The sequence below is a fragment of the Rattus rattus genome, chromosome X (genome assembly GCF_011064425.1).
Source record: "Rattus rattus isolate New Zealand chromosome X, Rrattus_CSIRO_v1, whole genome shotgun sequence".
NCBI classification, from domain to species: Eukaryota; Metazoa; Chordata; class Mammalia; order Rodentia; family Muridae; genus Rattus; species Rattus rattus.
The window spans coordinates 110,015,222-110,039,041 of NC_046172.1; the positions used below are offsets into that span (position 1 = coordinate 110,015,222).

Sequence of the window (23,820 nt, forward strand, 5' to 3'; positions counted from 1 at the left end):
GAAGTGTCTGTTGGGTTGGTAGGTGAATGTCTACCCTGAGTTTAGTCCTGTGCTTTTTTCATGGGAAACAAAGGAAGGAGGCCCTTATTTCTAAGGAAGGCAGGAAGCAGGTCTACCTGGTTAACTACTCTCTCCTACGCCGGAGCTCCACTGTCTGGTCCCTAAGAAGAGCTAGGGAAGAAGGAAAGGAGGAGGGGAGGGGAGAAGAGAATCACTGAAGTAAGACAGCAAAGTGCTTGCTTAAGCAGCATGCCAAAACAAATGCCCTCTGCTGCCCCTGGCCCCCTACTCGCAGGCACACAAGGATTCTATCAGAGCAGGCCAACTTTGTCACATTCCTGCAGCTCCTCACTAAGAACTGCCTTCAGAGCCCACCGCGCATTCCTCTAATTCTCTCCACCGCCTGCAGAGCTTTGTCGTGGACAGGTGAGCTTGCCTTTTTGAGATAGCCCAAAGTTAACTGGCATGAGCAAAGATGCTAAAGTTGGAACAGGCCCGAGAGTGACAAGCATGTGGGAGGAGTCACTTGATGCACTCCTCAGATATGACTATGTCAAAATGAATGACCTTCATTTTCTTGGGTTCTTTCTCCACTCCTGGCAAACTTCCAAGAGTTTATCCTTCATGTGATAAAGTACCCTGAGCCCAAACACTCCCCTTCTACATACAAATGCAACAGAACTGACAAGTGTTTGTGCACACATGAGCAAAGGGGCACTGTGGAAAAAGCTAAAAGATGGACACACTGCAAATGGCTATGCATGAACCAACAGATACACACACACACACACACACACACACACACTATTAGTCAGGCATAAAAAAGAATGTAGGGCTAGATAGATGACTCAATAGGTAAAGGCACCTACCATCAAGCTTGAAGATCCAAGTTCAATCCCAGGACCCCACATGGAAAGACAGAATGAATTCCCATTTGTCCGCTGATACACACACACACACACACACACACACACACGGACAAACAGACAGATGAAAGGAAGGAAAGGGAGAGAATGATAAAACTTTAAAAGGAATATAGTACTGAAAAATGCTATGTAGATGGACCATGAAACCATTAGACTAAATGATTTCGCCAGACTCAGAAGCCTCAGGTTGTAGGGGTCCATTTCTATGAAGTGTCTGGAATAGGCAAGCCCACAGAGACAAGACTGCAGATTGGTAACTGGCAGGAGCTGAGAAGAAGGTGATGGGAGGGGTTGGGGATTTAGCTCAGTGGTAGAGCGCTTGCCTAACGAGTGCAAGGCCCTGGGTTCGGTTCCCAGCTCCGAAAAAAAAAAAAAAAGAAGGTGATGGGAAGCTTGTACCAGGCTCTACTGCAGGATGATGACAGTGTCTCAGAACTAGACAGCAGTGGCTGGCACTCTGTAAATGAACTAAAAGCCACTGAGCTGAATACTTTGTGATCATTAATTTTATCAATTAGTAATCTTACTTCATCAATCTGACCCCAACACCTTTTGATTGAAAGCCCCTCAGGTGCTCATTCTTAAGTACAGAGAACTTTGTTCCCACATATGGAGTGGGAGTCAGGAGAGTTTCTCTGGATCCCCATATGCTATTATACCCCACCCAACCAGCTAAGTCACCAGCTGAGGGACATGAAAGAGAAAAAGAAATGAGCTGTCTTCAACATGGCTTCATATTATAAAGGTCTCTGGAAGGGAAAACAAAAATCTGTGCTTCAGTGACCTTGACTGGTCATTGGCTAAGCCTTTCATCAGGGAAAGGAAAAGAAATCCCTACTCTCTCTAACGCCTCAGCCCTAACTGCACACTTCCTGTACTCTTCCTCACAGAGGAGGAAAGACTGAGTCTATTTTCCCTCAGCAAGATTGGATGTTGCTCTTTTTTTCAAAGGATCAAAGGTAAAATAATAATATGGCCCAGGGGGGCAGCCTTTCATAGACCTCTTGGGGGTTTCGATGGTTCTATGCTCCAAAGTCCACAAGGTAGGAAGGGTTTGCTGTCTGGCCTTTAGTATCCAGAACCTAACAGGAGCCCAATAAGTGGATAGGCAGAAGAACAAATGAATAAGCACTACACTACCCTCCATGAACTCTGGAGAAATGGGCCTTGGGGGGAGTAAACCAACTTAAGAGAGTCCACATTTATAACTCAGGTCAATCATCCTCTGCTTTACTCAACCTGCTACGGGAACACTGAACAGTGAAGCTCCTTTGGGGACTTAGAAGAGTTCAGTCCTAGGCAACCATTCCAGAACAGGAGTCTTGCACAGTAAGAAAAGCTATACATCATGAAGCACAAGCCTGATGCTCACAGATAATGGAGCCCTTAGCACCCTACATGGGTTTGCTTCATCTTCCGCTGGGAGGCTTCTGCTAGGGAAGAATCAGACAATTCATCTCTGGAGCACCTGGCTGAGCAAGTCCTTGAAGATGAACAGGATCGTAACACCTAAATGTCTCAGCCAGACAGGCGAGTTGAAATTTAAAGCAACAACAATAACAACAACAACAACAAAACCAGAGACAACCTCCACCTCCAAAAAACACAAAGAGTTCAAAGTCCTCCATGCATATGTACCTGGATATATGGTCTAGCATCAGAAGAGTACCTCTCTAGTCTCCCACCTCATGAACCTTCTACCTTATGGCTCCTGGGGAACCAGTGACGTAGCATCCAGGGACGAAACGGAAAAGAGGCAATGCTCACTTGTGAAATATTAGAGCCCCCACGGATGGTTATTATCACCATAGTAAATGCACTTAGTGTCACACAATTACCAGTCAGTTTAGCTGTTAGATTAGATGAATTTCATTTCTTTTTTTTTCTTTTCTTTTCTTTTTTTCAGAGCTGAGGACCGAACCCAGGGCCTTGCGCTTGCTAGGCAAGCGCTCTACCACTGAGCCAAATCCCCAACCCCTCATTTCCTTTTTTTAACATAGTGTCTTGCTGTTCACTTAAGGAGGACAGGCTGGCCTGGAACTCACTATGTAACCAAGAATAGCGTCAACAATCTTCCCACCTTAGCCTCCTGCTAGAGTCTTGGCCACTGCTAGAGTTCAGGTGTGTACCACCACACACAGTTATCTCATCTTAATTTAAAACACATACACACAGAGGGGGGAAGGAAGGAGGGAGGGAGGGGGAGGGAGAGGGAGAGAACAGTAGAGTTTAGAAAAGACTCTGGATTCTGCAACACCAACAAGCACTTTAGGTAGGAACGGGGGTGTCAAGAGGCCAGCTATGTATCAGTGAGATGTCACAGGGGGTGAAAGAGTTTGCTGCACAAGCCTGAAGACCTGAGTTTGATCTCTTGAAAGTTGCACACTAACCTGCACATGCAGGCTGGGACATTCAGGCAGGCATACACACACCACTCACATGCGCACACACATAAATACATGTTTTAAAAATACTTTTAGCTGGGTGTGGTGGAGAACACCTTTGATTCCAGCATTCAGGACACAGAGGAAAGCAGATGTTATTTAAAACAAAACTTCAGACCTCTGAGTTTGAGGTCTGCCTGATATCTGGAACAAGTTCTGGTCCCATCAGAGCCACATGGTAAGACCTATCTTTAAAAGATGTTTTAAAAAGCGATTATGTAGGAGATTGGGATGAGTTTATAGAAGATGAAAAGAGAAGATGTTCTTAGTTCTCATTCTTTAGGCATTTAAAACTAGTGTTGGCCGGGTGTGGTGGCCCATGCCTTTAATCCCAGCACTTACAGCGCAGAGGGCAGACGATCTCTGCTAGTGGTCTATAAAGCAAGTCCCAGAACAGCCAGAACTACAGAGAGAGACCCTATCTCAAAAAAAATAATAAAGTGTCAACATTTAAAGTCCTTTGGAGTTTTAAAAAAGAATCAGGGAGGAAAAGCCTACACTTATTCAATAAAGTAACCAGAGGTGCTATTTGACATGTCCTCCCATTAGACAAGTAATGAAAGAAGGAAGCTTCATTGTACTGGCATACTCTACAGTTGTTATTTCATACATGGTCCTGGGAATCCAGAGTGCAGAGCCATACCGGCATCTAACACCGAATGCTCATGTCCGAGGATGTTACAGAGGTGCACCCTTGGGCTAGCTCTGCTAAAACGATTGATAACTAGTCATCACTGGCTTAAACTAAGTGATTGATGAAAAGAAATCCCTGATGCTTACAATGGCTGTGTCTCATGATGACCAAATGCTCAACGACCTAGAGTCAAACAGAAGAAAATGAAAAAGGAAGCCTCTGGTCCCCCAGCCCAAGGGGGAAGGAAGGCTGGGAAGCCTGAGGCCTATATACTTCAGGGATAGTTCACTGTCTGCAGGTTGGATGAGCACAAGTCAAATCCTTTCTAGGCAATCTGTCATCCCCTTGCCTCCCTGTAGCCTCTAAAATACAAAGATGGTATCCACCCTCTTTTCCCTCCCGTGGGAACTTTTAGTATAGGTTTTCTTACTCCCTCCATTATCAACTACTCAGTGAACCTTTCTTAAGCAAGTGACTCCCGACCTGGTAACCCCGGGCTGCATCGTTGGCGGGTGTGGTTGGTAACCAATGGGCCAAAGTTTGGATAAGAGGGAGGAAAAGGCTGTTCTATCACAACCTGTGAACATGGTCAGAGCTACAACTCCCAACTGTAGCATCCATCACTCAGGCAACTTGGAGGACTAAGCCATGATGTCACAAAAAAGTTGAAGAAGGTCCAATACCCTGAGGTAACATCAGAAGGAACTGACACTGAGCATGCTCAAAGGAGATTCCCTCTTTCATTCCCATCCTAGCTGCTCAACTCAGATCAACCTGTCTGCCTACCTGCACACACACAGTACTACACACTAGAAAGAAAATCAATACAATGGCTCGTGGCCCTGGCCATGGACCTGAACATGACACTTCACTAGAAGGTGGAGAGTGGAGAAGAGTCAGGAACGGACAGGAGGGGAATACTGGAATGCACGGAAGTATCGAAGTTACCATGGGAGAAGGGCCATGAAGAATAAAGCATCAGGAAGTCCCAGAGGTCCCACTTTAATTACAATCAAGGAGAGACTGCAGCAACAGCAAAATGGGGATTATTCATTCTCTACCACTGACATTCCATTCATAGCACAGGTCAACATATCCTGCTTCCAGCTAAAAGTATAGCCAGTCTCCCATCAGGAGGCCCACTCCAGACACCTCACAGTGAAATGAATCCCTGTAGGAAGTGAGAGCCTTACCGAGGTAGTAATGCGGACACTCACAGCAAGGGACTTTTTAAGATAGCTAAAAATTTCCAAGTCACAGAAGGAATATGTGAAGACAGTGGATATCCTGATGGGAACTGTCTAGGACAGAGTTCCACCCCCCGATCCCCCAGTTGAGGAGTTCAAGGCCAACCCTGAGGGTTCTGGCTGCAACTGTGGCCAAGGCTTGCCACCGAGAAAGCGTTTCATGTTATCACTGCTGGCCAGCTTCATGGCTGTCTGACCCGAGTAGGTAGCCAGTGTGGGATCAGCTCCGTAGGATAGCAAGAGCCAGATGGTTTCCAGGTTGTCGCTGACTACAGCATCATGCACTGGCCTGTGGAGATCAAATAGAGTCAGCGCTACAGGACTTACTGGAGATCTTTCAGGCTATCATATTGGGGGAAGGAGAGTGAGAATGAGCATGGTGACCCCAGGGTGACCCCAGTGTAACATGGTAAGAGAGCAGAGGAGCCCCTCTGGCCTACAATCCATATCATCTCTATGCACCTCTTTTTCTTTCTCATAGCTATCATGTCTATCTCTCCACCGTGTTCTCCTGCATCTTCGGACAGTATCTAGAGCACAACATAGATCTACTAGTAGTTCAGCAGAGAACAGGTCCCTGGTGGAAGTTAAAATTAAAGCAGGTGTGGGAGGTTGTGGAAGAGGAAGGACCCAGGTGACTGCTCCAGGGCAGGATAGGTAGGAGGCTCCATACCAGGTAGCAGCCAAGCAGAGCCTGTACATTTTGATCTGAGTCTTTCTACTTGGTATGCAGCTCCCCTGACACCCTACCTGAAGTAGAGCCTCTGGGAAAACAGAAGAGATGGGTGTGACGTCTCTGAGACATGGAAAGGTTTTATGTTTGTGTATGTGTGCATATTAATATGGCATCACATTTAGTTATCTATGTATTGTGTGTATGTATGCATGAATATGTGTGCAGAAGTCAGGAGACAACCGGCAGGAATCAGCTCTCCTTGTATCGTGTGGAAGCCAAGATGTCAGGCTTGATGTCAAGGGCCTGCATAGACCAAGCCAATCTCACAGACCCAGGCAGTTAATTTTTGAAGTGTACAGAGAAACCCCAATCTGGAACGTCATCGCTAGATTAGTTTTCTGCTCAGAACCTAAGGCCCCAATTCCACTTTAGACAAATGGCCCACGACAATGATATTCAAGAAGGTTGAGTGGATTTGGCATGGGACAGGATGAACCCTGGACAACCTCAGCCTCTCCTTAGTCTACTACAGACTAGCCACTGAGGAGCTCATCAGCTCCTGCCCCTAAGCTGGCTCCCTTCAGCCCACAGAAATCCTTTCAAAAGGCTTCGGATTAAAGCCTTTTTGACACTCAGGAGCTAGACATGCTGCTATATCCAGGTTGGGAGGAAAGCTCTGAAGCAACGGACTGAACTGAGGTTTGAGACTTGGCCGAGGAGCAGCCTTCTTGCCTTGTGCCATCCTGTGAGCTGCAGTTCACATTAGCCCCATGTTGCAATAGGATGTTCAGGATATCAGTCCAGCCCCGGGAACAGGCTTCGTGCAAGGCTGTGTAGCCCGCGTTGTCACGGTGATTCACATCCTCGCTGTGCTTTTGGAGGCAGTAGAGAACAACGTCCTGTAGGGATGGAGACAGTGCCGTGAGAAAGGAGAAGTCGAAGTTTCGGGATCCTCCCCGTTAGACTTGCCACTCCACAAGTGTCTGACAAGGTTCACAGCCTGTCCTTTATATGAGGAAACAGAAGACACAATTCACGATCTTCTGTGAACATAGTTCTCAGCCTCCATAGACAGGATCTCAGCCCTGAGCTGTCCCCTTGGCAGGAGGAAGACATTTCCTATGGCCAAGAGCACTCATCTGGGTGGTGATCACTGGGGTGAGGTCCTCAGAGAGGCTCCCCTGCTGCCCAGAGGTCACCTTTCTGAGCTTACAAAACATGGATGGGAGCTCTGGTCTTGACAGGCTCAGAAACTCCCACCAACCACAACTCAGTTTGTTTTTTTTGCTTTGAGACAGGGTCTTGTTGTAGCCCAAGCTGCTCTTACACTCCCTATGCAGCCAAGAATGATCCCGAATCTTGGATCTTCCTATCTCTGCCTCCTGAATACTTGGATAAAGGTATATACCATTCCCCCTATTTATGTAGTGCTGGGAATTGAGACCAGGGTTCTGTGCCTGCTAGGCAAAGCAACAAAGCTAGAGCTATACCCACAATGCACTTCTATCCTTCAGCCTTGGGTAATGCTACCTTCCCGGGGCTGAGTTGGCAGGACCAGAGACAGAACTCAAGTGACTTGAAGCATTCCTGCTACTGTGGGACAAATCTATGAATAAACTGGGATGGCGATTGGCAGTGCCATAGAGTGACTGGCTTCCGGAACATGGGACACACTAGTTCTGCTGTCAACACATGCAGGAAGCCGAGGAGACAGGATGAGAGGATGGTTGGAGATAGCTGCTCTACTCTGTGCCTAGGCTGGATGTGTTGCCTCTCACTAGTACGATGCCCACTCTTCCCCAGACAAAGTTCCAGCTCTGTCCTCGTCTGCCCTCAATGTTTGCCTGTTTGCTATTTCTGCCGAGATTGGGTTTCAATGTATCTTGAGGTCTCCCTGAGAGCCATGCAGACATCTATACTAAATACTCAAGAACGGTAAACTGGCTGTTGATGTAGACACCATGCACAGACCAATCTGTACACGTCAGAGGCACGAAACACCTAATAAAGAAGGTAAACTCTAAAGAACTGGAAGAGCTTGAAGGGGCTTGAGACCCCCATGTACAACAATGCCAAGCAACCAGAGCTTCAGGGACAAGCCACTACCCTAAAGACTATACATGGACTGGACCCCTGGCTCCAACCTCATAGGTAGCAATGAATATCCTAGTAAGAGCACCAGTGGAAGGGGAAGCCCTGGGTCCTAAGCCAAGACTGAACCCCAGCAGAACTAGACTGTTGGGGAGAGGAAGCAAGGGGAGGGTGGGGAGGAACACCCATAAGGAAGGGAGGGGGGGATGTTTGCCGAAACGGAAAGGAATAACTTTCAAATGTAAAATAAGAAATACTGCTAATTAAAAAAAAAGAAGGTAAACTCTGAGATGTCCACATCCACAAGCAAATCCTGAGGAAATTATCACAGAGCGTGGCAGAGATACATAGCCAAAGGTATTTGTTTCAACAAAGAGCAGAAAAGGGTAAAAATGTGTACCAACACATAGCTTCAGGTAAATCTCACCAAGATAAATGACAGTCATTCCACTCCTTGGCACACGGGATTTGTTTGCACTCAAACAAAAGTAATGTCATAAGTGATATTGGACACATTTTATTTTCTTTTGTTGGTAGCCCAGGCTGGCTCTGAATTCACTATGTAGCTGAGGCTGGCCTTCAATTGCTAATTTGCATATCTCTACCTCCCATGGGTTGGGATTACCACCTGGATAATCTACCCCATGCATCTTGCCATATCATTTCATACTGCTAACTCTAGGTTTTTCTTTGGAATAAGACCTATGTCAATAAGCTTACTATAATCAAAGGCCTTGTAAATATGATAAAATAAGTGCTGCTTTGTGCCAGGCAGGGTGGTGCACATCTTTAATCCCATCACTCGGGAGGCAGAGGCAGACGCAGGTAGATTTCTGTGAGTTCAAGGCCAGCCTGATCTACAAACTGAGCTTCAGGATAGCCAGGTTCGTTACAAAGAGAAACCCTTGTCTTGTAAATATAACAAAACAAAAACAAAATAAAACAAAACAAGGCAGGCAGGCAGGCAGGCAGGCAGGCAGGCAGGCAGGCAGGCAGGCAGGCAGCCTTATTTGCTCTCCTTCCCATGTTTAAGAAAGTATGTGGTACAAGTGGGTTAGCTCAGGATTATTTTTTTTTTCTTTTTTTCAGAGCTGGGGACCGAACCCAGGGCCTTGCGCTTGCTAGGCAAGCGCTCTACCACTGAGCTGAATCCCCAACCCCTAGCTCAGGATTATTGAACATGCTCTTGACCCTTCTACCTGAAAGCCAAAATGAGGAGAAACTACAGGAGATAACCACACCCCGTGTGGTCGGGGGAGCCACTACTCCCCCTTAGGTAACCTAAGACAAAGTAAAAATTCCAAATCCCCTTCCTAGCCCAGGAATGTATTGATGAGATTATGCTATTGTCAATTGCGCGTCCTGAACTGACATTCAAAGAGCTCACCTTCCCACATAAGGGAGCAAGGCAGCCCCTTCAAGGCACAGTAGAGGGAGCATCCAGACACAGGCCCCAGAGGCACCCATGGTATAACTGCTCCCTAAGGCCCATCTTGTCATTGCCTGCTCAGGGAAAGCTTACTCACCTTATAACCCAGACGAGCTGCTCGCTGCAGGAGCGTCTCCCCAGCATTTTTATTCACTATAAGTCTCCGTGCCTCTGGGGGAATCTGTCGGGCAGTGGGTGACTCTGAGGTCTCTTCCGAGCCAGCACTTCGGTACTTAGAGGGTGTACATGGTTCTGTGGGCTTCACTGGAGTGGGAGATTTAGAAGATCGTGTCTTCTGCTGGCTCCAACGACCTTTGCTCTGGAAAACAGAAATGAAGTCCTGGGTCAGGTCAGGCGACATAACCAATTCATCATGACCATGCCCCATCTGGCTGCCAAAGCCACCCATTACATCGGCACTCATGTTTTACTTTAGAGAATATGCAAGTGGCCCTGTCACTGTCAAAGCCTTAGAGACTGGGGGGTGGCTAGTCACTAGCCATATGAGCTTTTTCAAGATAAGAAAAGCTTTCTGGCATTTCCATGGTGGATGGTAAAAATATCAGATCCTCAGCCCCCATAAATCATGGCATGGCGAAGGACTGAAGGTTGGAAAGAGGCAGTGGCTGGTCTCTCAAACACCTGGCCTCAATGTCCATTGGTGAAATTTTGGAGAAGCCGTGTCTCTGGGTAATGAGAACAGAGAGATACACAAAGGCAGCAGTCTGACTGGTCACAATTCTCAATACCTTCGCTCATGTATAAACCTGGCCCCGTATCCAACCTCACAGGCGTGCCTATCTTTTACCACAGCATGGCCTAAGATTATATTCAGGCCCATCCTGGGCAGTGGACTGTGAGACTCTGGAACCAGACAGGGCTGGGTTTGAAGTTTGCCTCTGCCATCAACTAGTTAAAACCCCTGAAGTAAAGTCTGACTCCTCTGAGAGGCTGTGGACTCCAAATGTTCTGAGAGGACTGTCCTCAGAAGTCACCCATGAGTGCTTCCCTTGCCCTCATTTTGGATCGAAGGTACACAGGAAGTTCCTGTGCTTTCTCTACTGTGCCTTCCTTGGTCTGTAGGGGCCCAGGTCACTTGTATCTCAAACTCGGTTCTAGGTGAGGAATAACAACTGCGTTCAAAGATGGGAGCAGCCTCAGCTGCATCTGACTCCAAATCAAAGCTATGAACTGAATGACACCTGAGGGATGTTAGCAGAGTTTTATACCCTGCATATAAGAGAGATATGAATCCACGAGAAAGCAGATAGAAGCGTAATGGGCTGGCCACCCTAAGACCCCGAGGACCCTACCCCTGATAGTCAAAGTCTTGTATAGCTCCCTTCCACACTGGAATAAGGCTTGCCCAGGTAAGACTACAAAGAGAATGGGGTACGATTTCCAAGGCCAGGTCCCAAAAGACACCGTGGTTCCCTTTTGATTCTTTCTCAAATCATCTTCTGCGAGGAAAGCCCTTTGAGGGGAATACAGGCCCCAGCATCATTTTGCCAGCCATGAGCATGAATTCCATACACTGGAAACAAACACTGCCTAACACTTCGGCTGCAACCTCATGCAAAGCCCCACACTGGGCTCAGCTAAGCTACTCCTGAATTCCTGAGCTCCAGAAACTATGAGATGATACATGGATATATGCTTCTTGTTCATGTAGAGCCACTATATTTTAGAGTGATTTTTATGCTCCAATAGAGCTAACATGAGCATTTACTCAAAGCCCTCAAGCATCCAGAGGTTGCCACACTCCTGTTCTCACGCTCTTCTATTGCCCTCATAGCCCACTACCCTCTTCCTGCAAATCAGAGCTGATTCCCAGTTTATAATCTGACACCTCACGTTCTTATTTTCTTGCTATTTTCTTGAATCCACTAGTAAGTTTTTTCCTTAATTTCCTTTACAACTCTTGTCTCACTACTTCGCTTAAGCTGACCTTCAGCTCCAGGAACAAGCAACCCCTGCTTTACCCCCTACACCTAGCTCTCTGGCTAGTTCTTAAGTTCCTTTGGGGTACAGGTCACATTGTCACCTTCTCTTTTGTTCTTACATCACTGAAGTCAGAACTGCGTGTATTATTAGATACCACAATTTTGTGTTAGTTCGATTCAAGCTATCTGTGTACAAAGCCCTGCCTGGGTAGTCCAAAAAAAGGCCTGGAAAGTTACATAAAGAAAGAGCACCAAGAGATAAAGGATGCAGGTCCAGCTCTGTGCCCTTGGTAAATCCTCAACAAGTCTTGATCAGTTTCCATGGCAGGCGGGTGAATACCAATTGCCAGCAAGAATGTACTAACTATGACACTGTTTCTATCGCCAGGGAAGATGGAGAACATAATGCAATGTACCCCAGGTTTTGGGAAGCTAAGCCAGGCACCAAGTGGTTTCTTTCCGAAGGCCAGGAGTTGGTAGAGCAGGCAAGAGAAGCACGGCCTGAGAGGGGGAGGGTGAGACATGTAAAAGGACCCCCCTCCCTTCCTCCTGGCTCGGAGCCCTGGGAAGAAGCCCTTGTCCAATGCTTTAGTGTTGCAGGAGCATCCCCCATCCTCCCCCTGCCTTGCTTCCTACTACAAAGCCCCGTGCCATGGGGGCAACTGGAGCAGGTGGTGATGACTGGGAGAGAAAGAAAGGCAGGAGGGAGGAAGGGAGGCCCCACAGGGAGACAAAACCCTCTCCAGGAGAACATTTTAGCAGACACATTGCCAGACAGAACAAGCAGACAGAAGCATGAATGTACTGCTGAGTGCAGGCTGCTGGCTACCTCTGTGTGGGCTGCGGCCATCTGAGTAGCCAGGAATGATGGGAAGGAGGGCAGGACCCTGGAACCTCTACCTGTGTCAGAACGGTGTCAGTGGTTTCTGCCTACTCACCTACTTCCCAGGGATGTCCCAGAAATGGGCAGAAAGCACTTACTCAGAAACTGCAAGGCACACTAACAACCAGGATTCCTCCGGAGGCAGACAAATTTGTTTCATGTCCGGGATTGTGGCAACAGGACCACTGAGTCTCTACCCTCAAAAGTTCCTCACTATAAAATGACTGAATATAAGTGCCTAATCTATGATGTACTCAGGGACTTAGAGCCGACAACAGAGCTGGGAGATGGCTCCATGGGTAAAAGCAGTGCTGTAGAAGCTTGGGGACTGAGTTCAGTCTCCAGAACTCATATAAGGCTGGACTTGTGACACAAGTGCCTACAAACCCAATGCTCTATGGGAAGATGGGAGATGGAGACAGAAAAGTTCACAGAAAAAAATTCATTTCTGCTTGCCCAGTGCAGTGCAAGCAGCAGAAAAAACAAAGAGACTGTCTCTAAACTAGGGGCAAAGATAAAGACCCACACCGAGCTTGTCCTCTTTTACCTCTACATACAAATATAAACACATGCATTAAATAAAAAAAGGACGGAGCGGCCAGGAGCCAAGCACCTGTCTGTGCCTCCCCAGTGGTCCCTACCACTGGTTCTTAGTTCATGACTAGGACGTGGATGCCCTGCCATGCCAGATCACAGTTTGTCATGCTGTACGTCTAGTTCTCTCATTCCTGTCTCTGCTGAAGTGAAAGGATGTACACCGACCCTCAGAGAACACTTTCCGGTTATCAAAGCCTGTCACAGATATTGCCTCCTTTGTCCCCGCAAGCATCCCTGTGAGACAGAAGGGGCAGGGAACATCAGCTCCATTTTTAAGGATGAGCAAACAGACTTGAGTGCCCTGTCTAAGCTGCAACAAGGATTTGTGGGGGAGGAAGGGGTGGGAAAAGACAAGCATCCTTCGCTAGTACCATTTCGGAATTCCTACTTGAAAGCTAGTCAGAAGAATAAGAGCCTTCCGTAACTAACCAAACCAGCCCAACGTGGTCATTTGAGTTTCTGTTGTCAAGGCAGATACCTATCACAGGTACACGCTGGACCTTCAATTCATTTCCTTCAAATGTAAAACTTACCCAGCAGGAGGACTATTTCATTCTTCTTTAGTGGAACATTGTAGAATTGGGCACCAATTCAGGTGTTATAACCTTGAAAACAAATGAACTGGTAATTTTAAAAGGGTTCAAAGAGAGTTTGCCTTTAAACTAAGTACTGATTCACCTTCCATAGGCTGCTTCCTCCAAACATGGAAAGGGGGGAACAGGGTAGAGAAAGCAACTAACCTGACCTCAAAACCGTCTGGATAACAAACTCTGGCTTCCATAAGTTATATTCTACCTCAGTTGTCTCAGAGAGCTCCACGGCTGCTTTCTGGTGAGTTAAACTCAGACAGAAACTTCTTGATTAGCTGTAAATAATCTGTTCAGGCTAATACCCTGCCATACTTTTTTTTTTTTAACTCAAAGGAGGTACAAGGATTGTTGGGGGAAAGAAATCAGGGGTCAAACCCTATAGTTAACTATAACCTTAGTTTGAACAAATCGTCCCAGTGCTTCTAGAACAAGTTTAGAAGAATACTTTCCTTGCTGTGATCAGTGGATCCTCCACTCCCATCACTTCTGTTCCTTTGGCCCTCCTGAGAGAATTCCTGCTATGCAGAGGCCTACTAAGTCTGCCTCTCTAGCTATTATTAGCCCTATATTGGTCCTTTGATGGCTACATACCCTGCCTCTTCCGAGACGTTTGCCATGTGCTTGGTCTTGCACTTTCGTTTTCCTGATGGCTTTTCTGAATTTTCAAGGCAGGCTGGCTCCTCCAGGTTATTTGGAAGGAAACCATTTGGTGAGTCCGAGATCCCCTGGGCTTTGTTGGACAAGAGAAGGTCCCTGTTCCTGAGGCAGTGCTCTGAACTTTGGGAGGAAGTCTACTGCTTACGGACTTGAATCCCTAAACAAGAACGGAAAACTGACTGTAAGAGAAATGAACACTGCTCTTAGTGCTTCACCACAGAAATCTCCTCCACCTAGGAGGGCGCTTCCCTGCCCTGCCAGCAGGGGCAGCCCATCTAACTGGCCCCCAAATGTGGGTCGTTTTAAAGGATCTCCCATACTCAGAGCAAACCAGAATTTCTTTAAGCCTTTCTCACCTCCCCTCCAAAATCAAAAAAGCAACTTAGCAGTTTTGTTGAAGCATCAGATACAGCAGATTTCAAGTACAGGTGGGGTTAACTTTATGAGCTGGTTCTCCCCACCTCCTAAACTACCTGTTAGTCACTGTCTGAAGACAACAAGGTCAATGCAACAGAAACTCCCCAGTCTAGTATGGGCCTACTTAACTTGTGTGTAATAGCAGAAAGATACTGCCTCCTTTGATCAGAAATCAGGTCACTGGTATCACATAGCAACAACATGTCTAGAATTGTAATTTTCAAAAGGTTCACTATAACCTATCAGCAAGAGCCTCACTCCATAGGGTTGCCTTAAACCTTATGTAGGGGAGATAAACCATTCACTTGTGTCTATTGGCAATGGAGATATGTGAAGCATGCGTGTGGCTACAGGTGTCAGTCTCCTCCCTTCAACCTTGTATTGAGGAGATCTCTTTGACTTGTTTCTGTGCTATGTAACAAGTCGTTTTCAACTTCGCCATGCAGTCCAATGGTTGACTTTCTGATTCCCCTGCCTCCACCTCCCAAGTGTTAGCAGTACGGGTATATGCCACTGTAGCTAGTTTACACAGTACTGGGACTCAAACCCAAGACTATGCATTGTACACAAAAGCATTCCTAACCAGCTAAAAGCTTCCTTCTTATCCCTGGCTTACCATTAACCATGTAAAGGGATAGAAACTATCTGTAATCTCTTTGACCTTTGGTTCCCATATAATAAATGGGGAGAATATAATTCAAGGCCCAAAAATAGTGGCAAAATTAATTGAGGTTCAGCACAATGCAAAATCTTTCTATAAAGTACAGGAAGATTAAGAGCATCAATATTATATGACTCTCAGTACAAAAAATACTACACCGTTAGGGTTTCTGTCTACAAGATTGAGCACCCAGCCTAGTACAGCAGATCAATAAGGCTGCGGTAACTGCAACCACAGTTTCTACCATTTGTGAGATGAAAAGATTGGAATCCCAGAGTTCGCAACTCACTCCCACCCCAAACTAGAAATGGACTGTCATCTGTAAAATTGCCAAAGGTAGATGCAAATGTAGGAGTCTCCATTCACGACTAGAGAACTGGCACCCCGGGGTGGGAGGTGGTGCAAGCATTCGGGAGGCAAAAGCAGATGGATCTCTGTGAGTTGGAGGACAGCCTGGTCTATGTAGTGGGTTCCAGGATCCCAAAGACTGTGCAGAGAGAACCCGTCTCAAAACAACAACAACAACAACAACAACAACAATAACAACAACAACAAAAAGGAATTGGAGAACCGGGTGTAGCTTATGGATTTAAGAAAGAAGCCCAGGGTTGGGGATTTAGTTCAGTGGTAGAGCGCTTGCCTAGTGAGCGAAAGGCCCTGGGTTCGGTCCCCAGCTCCGAAAAAAAGAAAAAGAAAAAAAAAAAAAAGAAAGAAAGAAGCCCTAGCTATTTATCCTTTTCTTCCACCTAGTGTAATAGTGGGTCCTTCCAATAAGGCCACGAAATGCTGTGCTACATGGTCTCAGACGCTTCCAGCAAGAACACTCAAACGGGTCTTTTCCCCCGACTTTTAATTTTTTTTTTAAATGTCTTTCCCTCTCTCCAAAAACCCAAAACACAAACATAAAAAAACAAACAAAAAAATTCAGCAAGACAAAAAATATGAAAAGAAAACAAAAAAGCCCACAAAACAAAACAAACAGAACAAAAACCATGGAGTATGTTTTGTGTTAGCCAACAGATGTGTGCACCAGCCTCGGCCGGAGAGTGGTTGATATACCCAGGAACAGTCATTAAGCAAAACTGATTCTCACTTTTCCCAGCAGGCCCCCCACCCCCGACCCGCTCTCTGCGACAGGCTGCCTGAAAACCACCTGCCTTTTGCGTCCCTGAGTGCTGCAGATTCTAGACTGCAAGCTTATTTTTATTTTAGAGACAGGTTTCTCTAAAGCCTGGAAGTCCTGGAACTCACTATGTAGACCAGGCTGGCCTTGAACTCACATAGATTCACCTGCCTCTGCCTCCTGAGTGCTGGGATTAAAGGCATGTGTCACCACATGTCACTGGTTTGTTGTTTTATAGACATGGTCTCAGTATATAGTCCTGGATGACCTGAAACTCACTATGTAGACCGCGTTAGTCTAGAACTCAAAGATTCACCTACTTCTACATCTTGAATGCTGTAATTAAAGGCGTACACCAACCATGTGCAGCCTTAATCCAGGGCTTCTGCCCCAACAAGTCTGGGTTAAAGCAAGAGGAAGACCAGAACTTGGCCTTGTGAAAACTCTGGGAAGCACGGGGAACCTACATTACAGAGTTCAGTGAAGAAAGGCAGGGCAAAGTCTGGAGTATATTCAGTGGCAGAGCCAGAGCTTTATGCTAGCCTACGTAGCTGCATGGAAAGAGGTCTTTCTACCTCTTTGATAGAATGAGAAGGAAGCTAGTCAGGCACAGGATGGAAGGAGAGGTCATGAGAGTTAGACATGAGTAGGGTGATCTGCCTGGCTTGTCCATTTCCTACTTCTCTGACCCTGGCCTGAAAGCCAGATAGTAAGTAGGTAAGGGAGACTGGAGCTTTGTGAGGAGGGCCATGCTTGTTAAAAACTTCCCGTCGAGGTTAGAGATATGCGCAAGCAGTTAAGAGCACTAGATGTCCTTCCTGAGGTACAGGTGATTGATTCAGCTCACACCGTGATTCCTGCCCTCTCTGTATCCGCCAGATCCAGAGGTTTTGATTCTCATTCTAGTCTCTCAAGGAATTACCTGCATGTGGTGCACAGAAAGCTAGAATAAACATAAAAATCAATAGAAATATATTTTTTAAAAAGAAATTTCTGCATGGAAAGATTTACCAACACCAGTGGCTTAGATGCAAAGCTCCCAGACATACTCAGAGGAGAACGACCTACTTCTCAATAGTCTGGGCTACCCCCAAACAAGCAAGATGCCTCAATCACTGGTGTTCTGCATGCTACTACACATGTTTTAGTGAAGGCTAGCTAGGCCCCTATCATGCATGCTGGGGCAACTTCTATCTCAGTGCTATGCAGATGGACCAGGACACTCCAAAGAGGTCCTTCTGATAGAGCTGATAACCCAAACTGGGAATAGTGAGTGTCACAGGAGCCTTTAATCCTGCTACTTGGGAAGCAGAGGCAGGTGCTTCACTGTCAGTTTGAGGCCAGCCTGGTTATGTTCATAGTATTTTCAAGACAGCCAGAGCTGTATAATAGAGAGACCCTGTCTCAAAGGAAAGAAAAAAAATTTAAAAGGAAAGGACAAAGAAAGGAAGGAAGGAAGAAAAGGAAATGAAAGAAAAACAAATGAAAAAATAGAAGAGCGAGCTGATAATTCTAGGAGAAGCTCCCAAGCTGGGAAAATAGCCTTCATTAGAGAGGACTGGATGATACAAAAGCTTCTCGGCATCCTAACAAGAGGCAGAGGCCAAGGGTTTGACAATTCATTCATGACCAATCCATTACAGTTCCAGCAAAAGAAGGGGAAAATTGCCCCACTTGTTCAGACAGTTGATGAAAATGAGCTCAATTACTCTTGAGCGTAGGGAAGGTACCGGGTACATCTCCACTTCAGCAGAGTCAGAAATGAGGTTAATCCTTCTTTGCGGTACAGCATACCCAGGACCTACTGCCTACTGAACGTGCGCTTGTTTTGTTTTAGGTAATAAGGGGACTATACATATTTATCAGAAGCTCAAAGTGAATACACTCACTGTAAGAGACAACCATTGCTGTTGCAAGGGGAAAGGTCAGAGAATAAGAAGAGACAAATGTGTTGCTATGGAATCCAGAGATGGGCTTTTTTTGCTCAATTAGAAGCCCACTATGGGAACAGTCCTGAACTGCACTTAATGAAGTGTGTGTGTGTGTGTGTGTGTGTGTGTGTGTGTGTGTGTGTGTGTGTGTGTGTGTGTGTGTGTGTGTATGTGTGTGTGTGTGTGTATGTGTATGTGTGTATGTGTGTGTGTGTGTATGTGTATGAGCAAGCCTTTTGTGACCATCTATCTTTCCATGATGATATTTAAAGCAGTTGACATGGCCACAGAAAGTTTTCTTTTTCAACTGCCTGCTTTCACAGCTCAGGACCACCTGTGTCACCTCAAAACTTTGACTGTAAAAAACCCCCTTGTGGCTTTAACTGAGAAAGCCAAGTTTTACATATTCCAAGGTTTTCTGTTGCCTTTAGAATTACTGCATTGCATTTTAGCTTGTGAACACAGGCATTCCGGTATGGCAGCCTCCCTCTTTGTTTTGAGACAGGGTCTCACTATGTAACCCAGGCTGTCCTCAAATTCACTGTCCTCTGACCACAACCGCCTGACTGCTTGGACAACAGACTTATACACCATACCTGGCTTGTCTTGTGCACCTGGCTCGTCTTGCTTTTGAACTGAATATTACAAAAGAGAGAGCCTATATTCTCCAAAGACATGACTCTGTCAAGCCAACCAGAACTCCTTGGTATGACACTGGCCAAGAATATCACAATAGCTTGGACCACAGGTTTAGATGCCTATTTTTTTTAATTAATAGTAGATTTATTCATGCAAGAATAGAGTCATCTTTTCCAAACTTAGTAGGAGATGTTAAATTTTGTGTCCAATTTTCCTTCCTGGATAAGTCTTCCTCTCTGTCCCTGTCTGTTTTGAAAACATAACACCAGAAGAGGAGAGTTCCCAAACCTGCCACAGATCTTAAAAGTGAGTTCTTGAGAGTGAGTCTGAAATTAGGATAAATATTTGCTGATCTTGCATAGGTCCAACGAATCAAGGCAGGATCCTGAGATGCGTTTGGTGTTTGGGGTTGTTATACTGAAGCAGATCCTCCCGATTAAGTCAGGCCCTTATGCTCAAGCACTTGACCTGTACCTTTCAGGTCTCCAGAGACACGTCATACTCAGCAGGGTCGAGAGTATTGGGGAGAGTGGCCAGGGGTGCAGGCTTCTACTTGGAACCCAACATCCTGACTCTAGATGCCTATTTTTAAAAGGTTAGTTTGTAGGCTAGTTTGACTTCATTCACTATATATTCAAAGGCTGAATACTAGCACCAGGTTCCTGTCAGTCCTAAGGCCTCCTGCTGGTGAAGTGGGGGCATGAACGACACCATGCCAGAAGTTTCCCAGCTGACATCACAAAAGGAATAGCAGCCTAGAGCCAGCCTTACCTGCTCTCCCTTTCCGCCTCTGTTCTTCTTGTTCAGTCAGGTACTCCCCCGTCTGGTATTTTCGGCTCTTTTGCCGTCTCCGTTTCTTTCTCTTCACGAGGCCCTCTTCCTCCTCATCTTCCTCCTCTTCGTTAGTGTCCCACATTTGACGGGCAGCCTCTGTCCTCCAGGGCATCTCTCGGGCTCGCCACAGATGCCTGCGGCCTTGGCTCAGCAGGGTCTTGTCCTGGGCATGATGGCTGCGGTACTGGGTATCCCTTTGGGTCTTTCTGACTTTTCTCCTCTTGGCTGGGGTGGGGGCCTCCTCCTCTTCCTCTGTAGGGAAGACCTCCTGGCTTCCCATGTCACTGTCTGCCAGACCAGCGAAGGAACTGCAGATGCTTCCTATGGATGAGATATACAGAAGACACTCAGGTATTTCTTCAAGGGATTAACATCCCTGGAGTAGAAATTTGTAGAACTGAGTTCAAGATCAGGCTCTGTCAGTTACTAGGGGCACACTCAAAGGATTGTTCTGGAGGCTCAAATGAAATTTCACTCTTAAGTACTTACTTTATAGGGTCTAAAATACAATATATAACCATAACGTACTAAGAACCATCCTCGTTCGTCCACGGTACAGTTAACTTGAACTCAAGTCACAAACTCTCACTTAGAGTTGATCAGGAGCCAACCACTGCATAAAGGGCAGGAGAACACTACAGTTCTTTGCTCTTTGGTAAGTAGGATCTGAGCTAAGAGCAAGGAAGGAAGGAAGCCTGGTATGACAACGTAAGCCCTAATAACCTTGTGGTCCCACCAATATGGCTAACAGAGCTACTTTGGCCAAGCATAATTGAAGAGCACAAAAGAAGAGTGTCTCTGACAGAGAGGAGAGGTAAGAAGTCCCTTTCCTGTACCACAGTCTGATTCAGGCACGTCCCAGTGAAACACAGCAGGCTCCCTTCCATTAAACTAATCCCACCTCCTACAGTGTCTCGGAAGCTCAAGGGTGGAGTCCTCTCTCTAGTCTGTCTGCCCATCCACTGCAGCTGTTCCTTGCTGCTGGACAAGTAGAAGCCTGATCAGCCCAGGACAAACAGCATCTTTCCTATCCTCTTAGGTCACCTTGCCAAGAGGCTACTTTCTCTCTCCCCACTTACCCTTAACTCTGCTAACAATAAAAGCACAATCCTGGGGTTGGGGATTTGGCTCAGTGGGAGAGCGCTTGACTAGGAAGTGCAAGGTCCTAGGTTCGGTCCCCAGCCCCGGGGAGGAAAAAAAAAAAAAAAGCACAATCCTAAATTGGCCTGGTTTTACACTGCAGGAGATCTCACACCTTCCTTAGAAGCAACACTGCCAAGTTTCTCCCAAAAGCCCAGATGTTAAACTCAGCAATTCCTAGACTCTAGTAAGGTCAGCAGAAAGAAAAAACAAACAAACAAACAAACAAAAAATACCACCCTAAAGCAAAGCTTCCAGTTGGTCAAGTGCTTAAGACAGCAACTATCCCACTAAACTTTACATTATATGGACCAGGCAAGGAACAGAATGTTCTAGTTAATCGAATATTCTGGTTAATACAGAATCACCATAGAGATCACACAGAAATCACCAATTTCCAAAGAATGAAATACAGTACAATGTGTTTAACACCAAAATGCAACTGGCCATAATGCAATCACTCCTTGATGATTCAGAGGACACTTGAGGACTTTGTGAGGCCTCCAGGCCATCACTATAAGCCCCAATTACCGTAGAGCATGCCATGTGCTGAGGTGCCAGTTAACAGGATGTCAGATCATTGACTTTTCTTTGGACTATGTCTCTATTCCTTCTAATTTGCATGGAAATCTGGGTGAATGCAGGCAAACCCCCCCCCCCGTCTTGTGTACCAACAGAGAGGAAGCAGAGAAGAGCACAAACTGGAAACAGCTATCTTCTTTAGACCCAACCCAAGTTCTGTGGCACGAAAGTAATTGTGCCGGCCCATACAGTTCAATGACCCTTCCAATTCTGATAACGCCTGTTGCATAGGGTGATGAGATTAAAGCCTAAAGGTTGAATATCTGAGTGCTTCAGATGGACCTCGATGATCATACGATGTAATACTTTGGAGCACAAATTTCCTGAGCGGCAGGGGCCTTTCTTCTTCCCATCACTGGCTCTTAACAAGAGATGATGTCAAATTTCTAACAGAGCTAAACAAACTATCCTAAAATTTCAGGCAATCCTTCTGCCCCGACTCAAGACTCTGTTGTCCCTGCAAAATGCCTGTCGTTTTAGCGCAGGGAAACAAAATGTCTACATACACCAATGGCAAAATCATTCAAATACATGTCTACCTTTTCAAGGATACCAAAGCAAGGCCTTACCTTACTTAGTCTTACTCACCAGACTGACTGCGTGTCCGAGTACTCAGAACTACCGGGATGAAGTCACGGAAACTGCTCTTTGCTTTCTTTTCCAAGGAACCTGGAGTGATGTGTGGTTTAGGGGCAGAAGGCAGAAATATCACAATTAGAAATCTATAAACCAGAAAGCCCACATGGGATGTTCAAATGAGAAAACCAAGAGGTTTGTATCGAGCCCGCAGTTACCCCAGCTTAACCCAGCTGACTCTCCTTATGCCGTTATCACTACCCAGCTCTTTTTGGGAAAGGTGATTTTTCAAAACTGGGGGCTGGGTCATTTTTGCTGACTCCAATAAAAGCAATGCACAGAATCAATTTAACAGCATGCTCCAAAGTATCTCTACCTACATGACGCAAAGGTTGTTGCGTGTTCATTAAGTTCTAACTGAGCTGTAGCCTATTCCAAAGACGAGCAACCTCAACAGTCCTTAACAAGGTCAGGCTGGAACCAATGAGAAAGATCAGGAACATGGATTACTGTAGCCAAGAATGCCTGGATATCTCCCATGAAGGCAGTAAGGACCACCTACACTACAGTATACAGATCAACTATGCCCTATACCCAACCCAAACATTCTGGGTATCCTTAACTGACAAAAAGGGTTTGAGACATCGCTTAACCTTTCTACCTTGCTAGCTAGCTAGTCAGCTATTTGTTTCTGGTTTTACAATGGGAGTTTTCTAACATACCAAAAGATAGAGAAAACAGTGTAAGGAATCCCAATTCTGCTGTTTTTGAATAAATATTCCTACAGCTGCGCTTCTTTGAGCCTAGATCCCCCCTCATGGAAATGGGTTGCTGACTCTATTGTAGGACTGCTCTTTGTCCATTTGCAAATCACCTTGTTCAATGTTAAGACTGTAGAATGTGTGGTACTCTTAATTCATGAGACCTGAGCACATGCATTCTCCCTGACTGCTAAATTCAGAGTTCCAATTCTATCTTTATTCCACAGCAGAGAAGGATGCATTTTCCACTCAATCTTTCAATATTTCAGCTACTCTCCCCCCACCAAAATTCCACTGGATCCCTCTGGAGTTCAGGCTGGAAGGTCATGCATGGCCTTTGGGACCTACCTTCCTCATGACCATCTGCTCGTTTTCCTGCAGGCAGGGACTCTGGCTTTGTTGGCTTCCGGTGCTTGTGCTTTCCCCTGACCCCATTGTGCTCTTTTCCTGAATCTAAAGCCCCTCTGGGGCTTTTCTTGGTGGGTTCCTGGGGGTCTCCAGGCGGCTTCCGGCACTGTGTAAAGGTAGGACAAGTCAGGTCTGAGGTCAGTTTTGCTTAAGAATGTTCTCCATTCTTAGGAAGGGTCACGTCATATGCCTGTTGCTTATACATGGACATGAACTACCAGAGTTAGGACTGGGAGTATGTATGTCACAGTATTATAGGATCTACAAAGGTGGCTACAAAGGATCTCTTACTGGTTTCTTCAGTGATCTGTATCAGAGGTCTACAGACTGTATTTATGGCCCCTCAACAAACATCCAATGTTTTTTCTTTTTTTTTTTTTAAAGATTTATTTATTTATTATATATAAGTACACTGTAGCGGTCTTCAGATACACCAGAAGAGGGCATCAGATCTCTTTACAGATGGTTGTGAGCCACCATGTGGTTGCTGGGAATTGAACTCATGACCTCTGGAAGAGCAGTCGGGTGCTCTTAACCGCTGAGCCATCTCTCCAGCCCCCAATGTTTTTTCTTAAAAGGTCCAAACTTGGGCCCCATGCTCTGTGTCTCCAAACACAAGTAGAAATGGGCA

General features: G+C 46.0%; 1 protein-coding gene and 1 pseudogene across 1 annotated transcript in view; both read right to left on the reverse strand.

The window, feature by feature from the left end:
• The window catches only part of Bcorl1 (BCL6 corepressor like 1), a 67,137-nt gene that overhangs the window by 10,472 nt on the left and 32,845 nt on the right, over window positions 1-23,820 (reverse strand). Inside the window, 7 exon segments of the mRNA XM_032889718.1 lie at window positions 5,395-5,540; window positions 6,660-6,826; window positions 9,545-9,766; window positions 14,048-14,274; window positions 19,660-20,043; window positions 22,033-22,113; window positions 23,130-23,295. Coding sequence (XP_032745609.1) covers window positions 5,395-5,540; window positions 6,660-6,826; window positions 9,545-9,766; window positions 14,048-14,274; window positions 19,660-20,043; window positions 22,033-22,113; window positions 23,130-23,295 — 1,393 coding nt within the window.
• LOC116888441 lies at window positions 18,976-19,557 on the reverse strand (annotated as a pseudogene).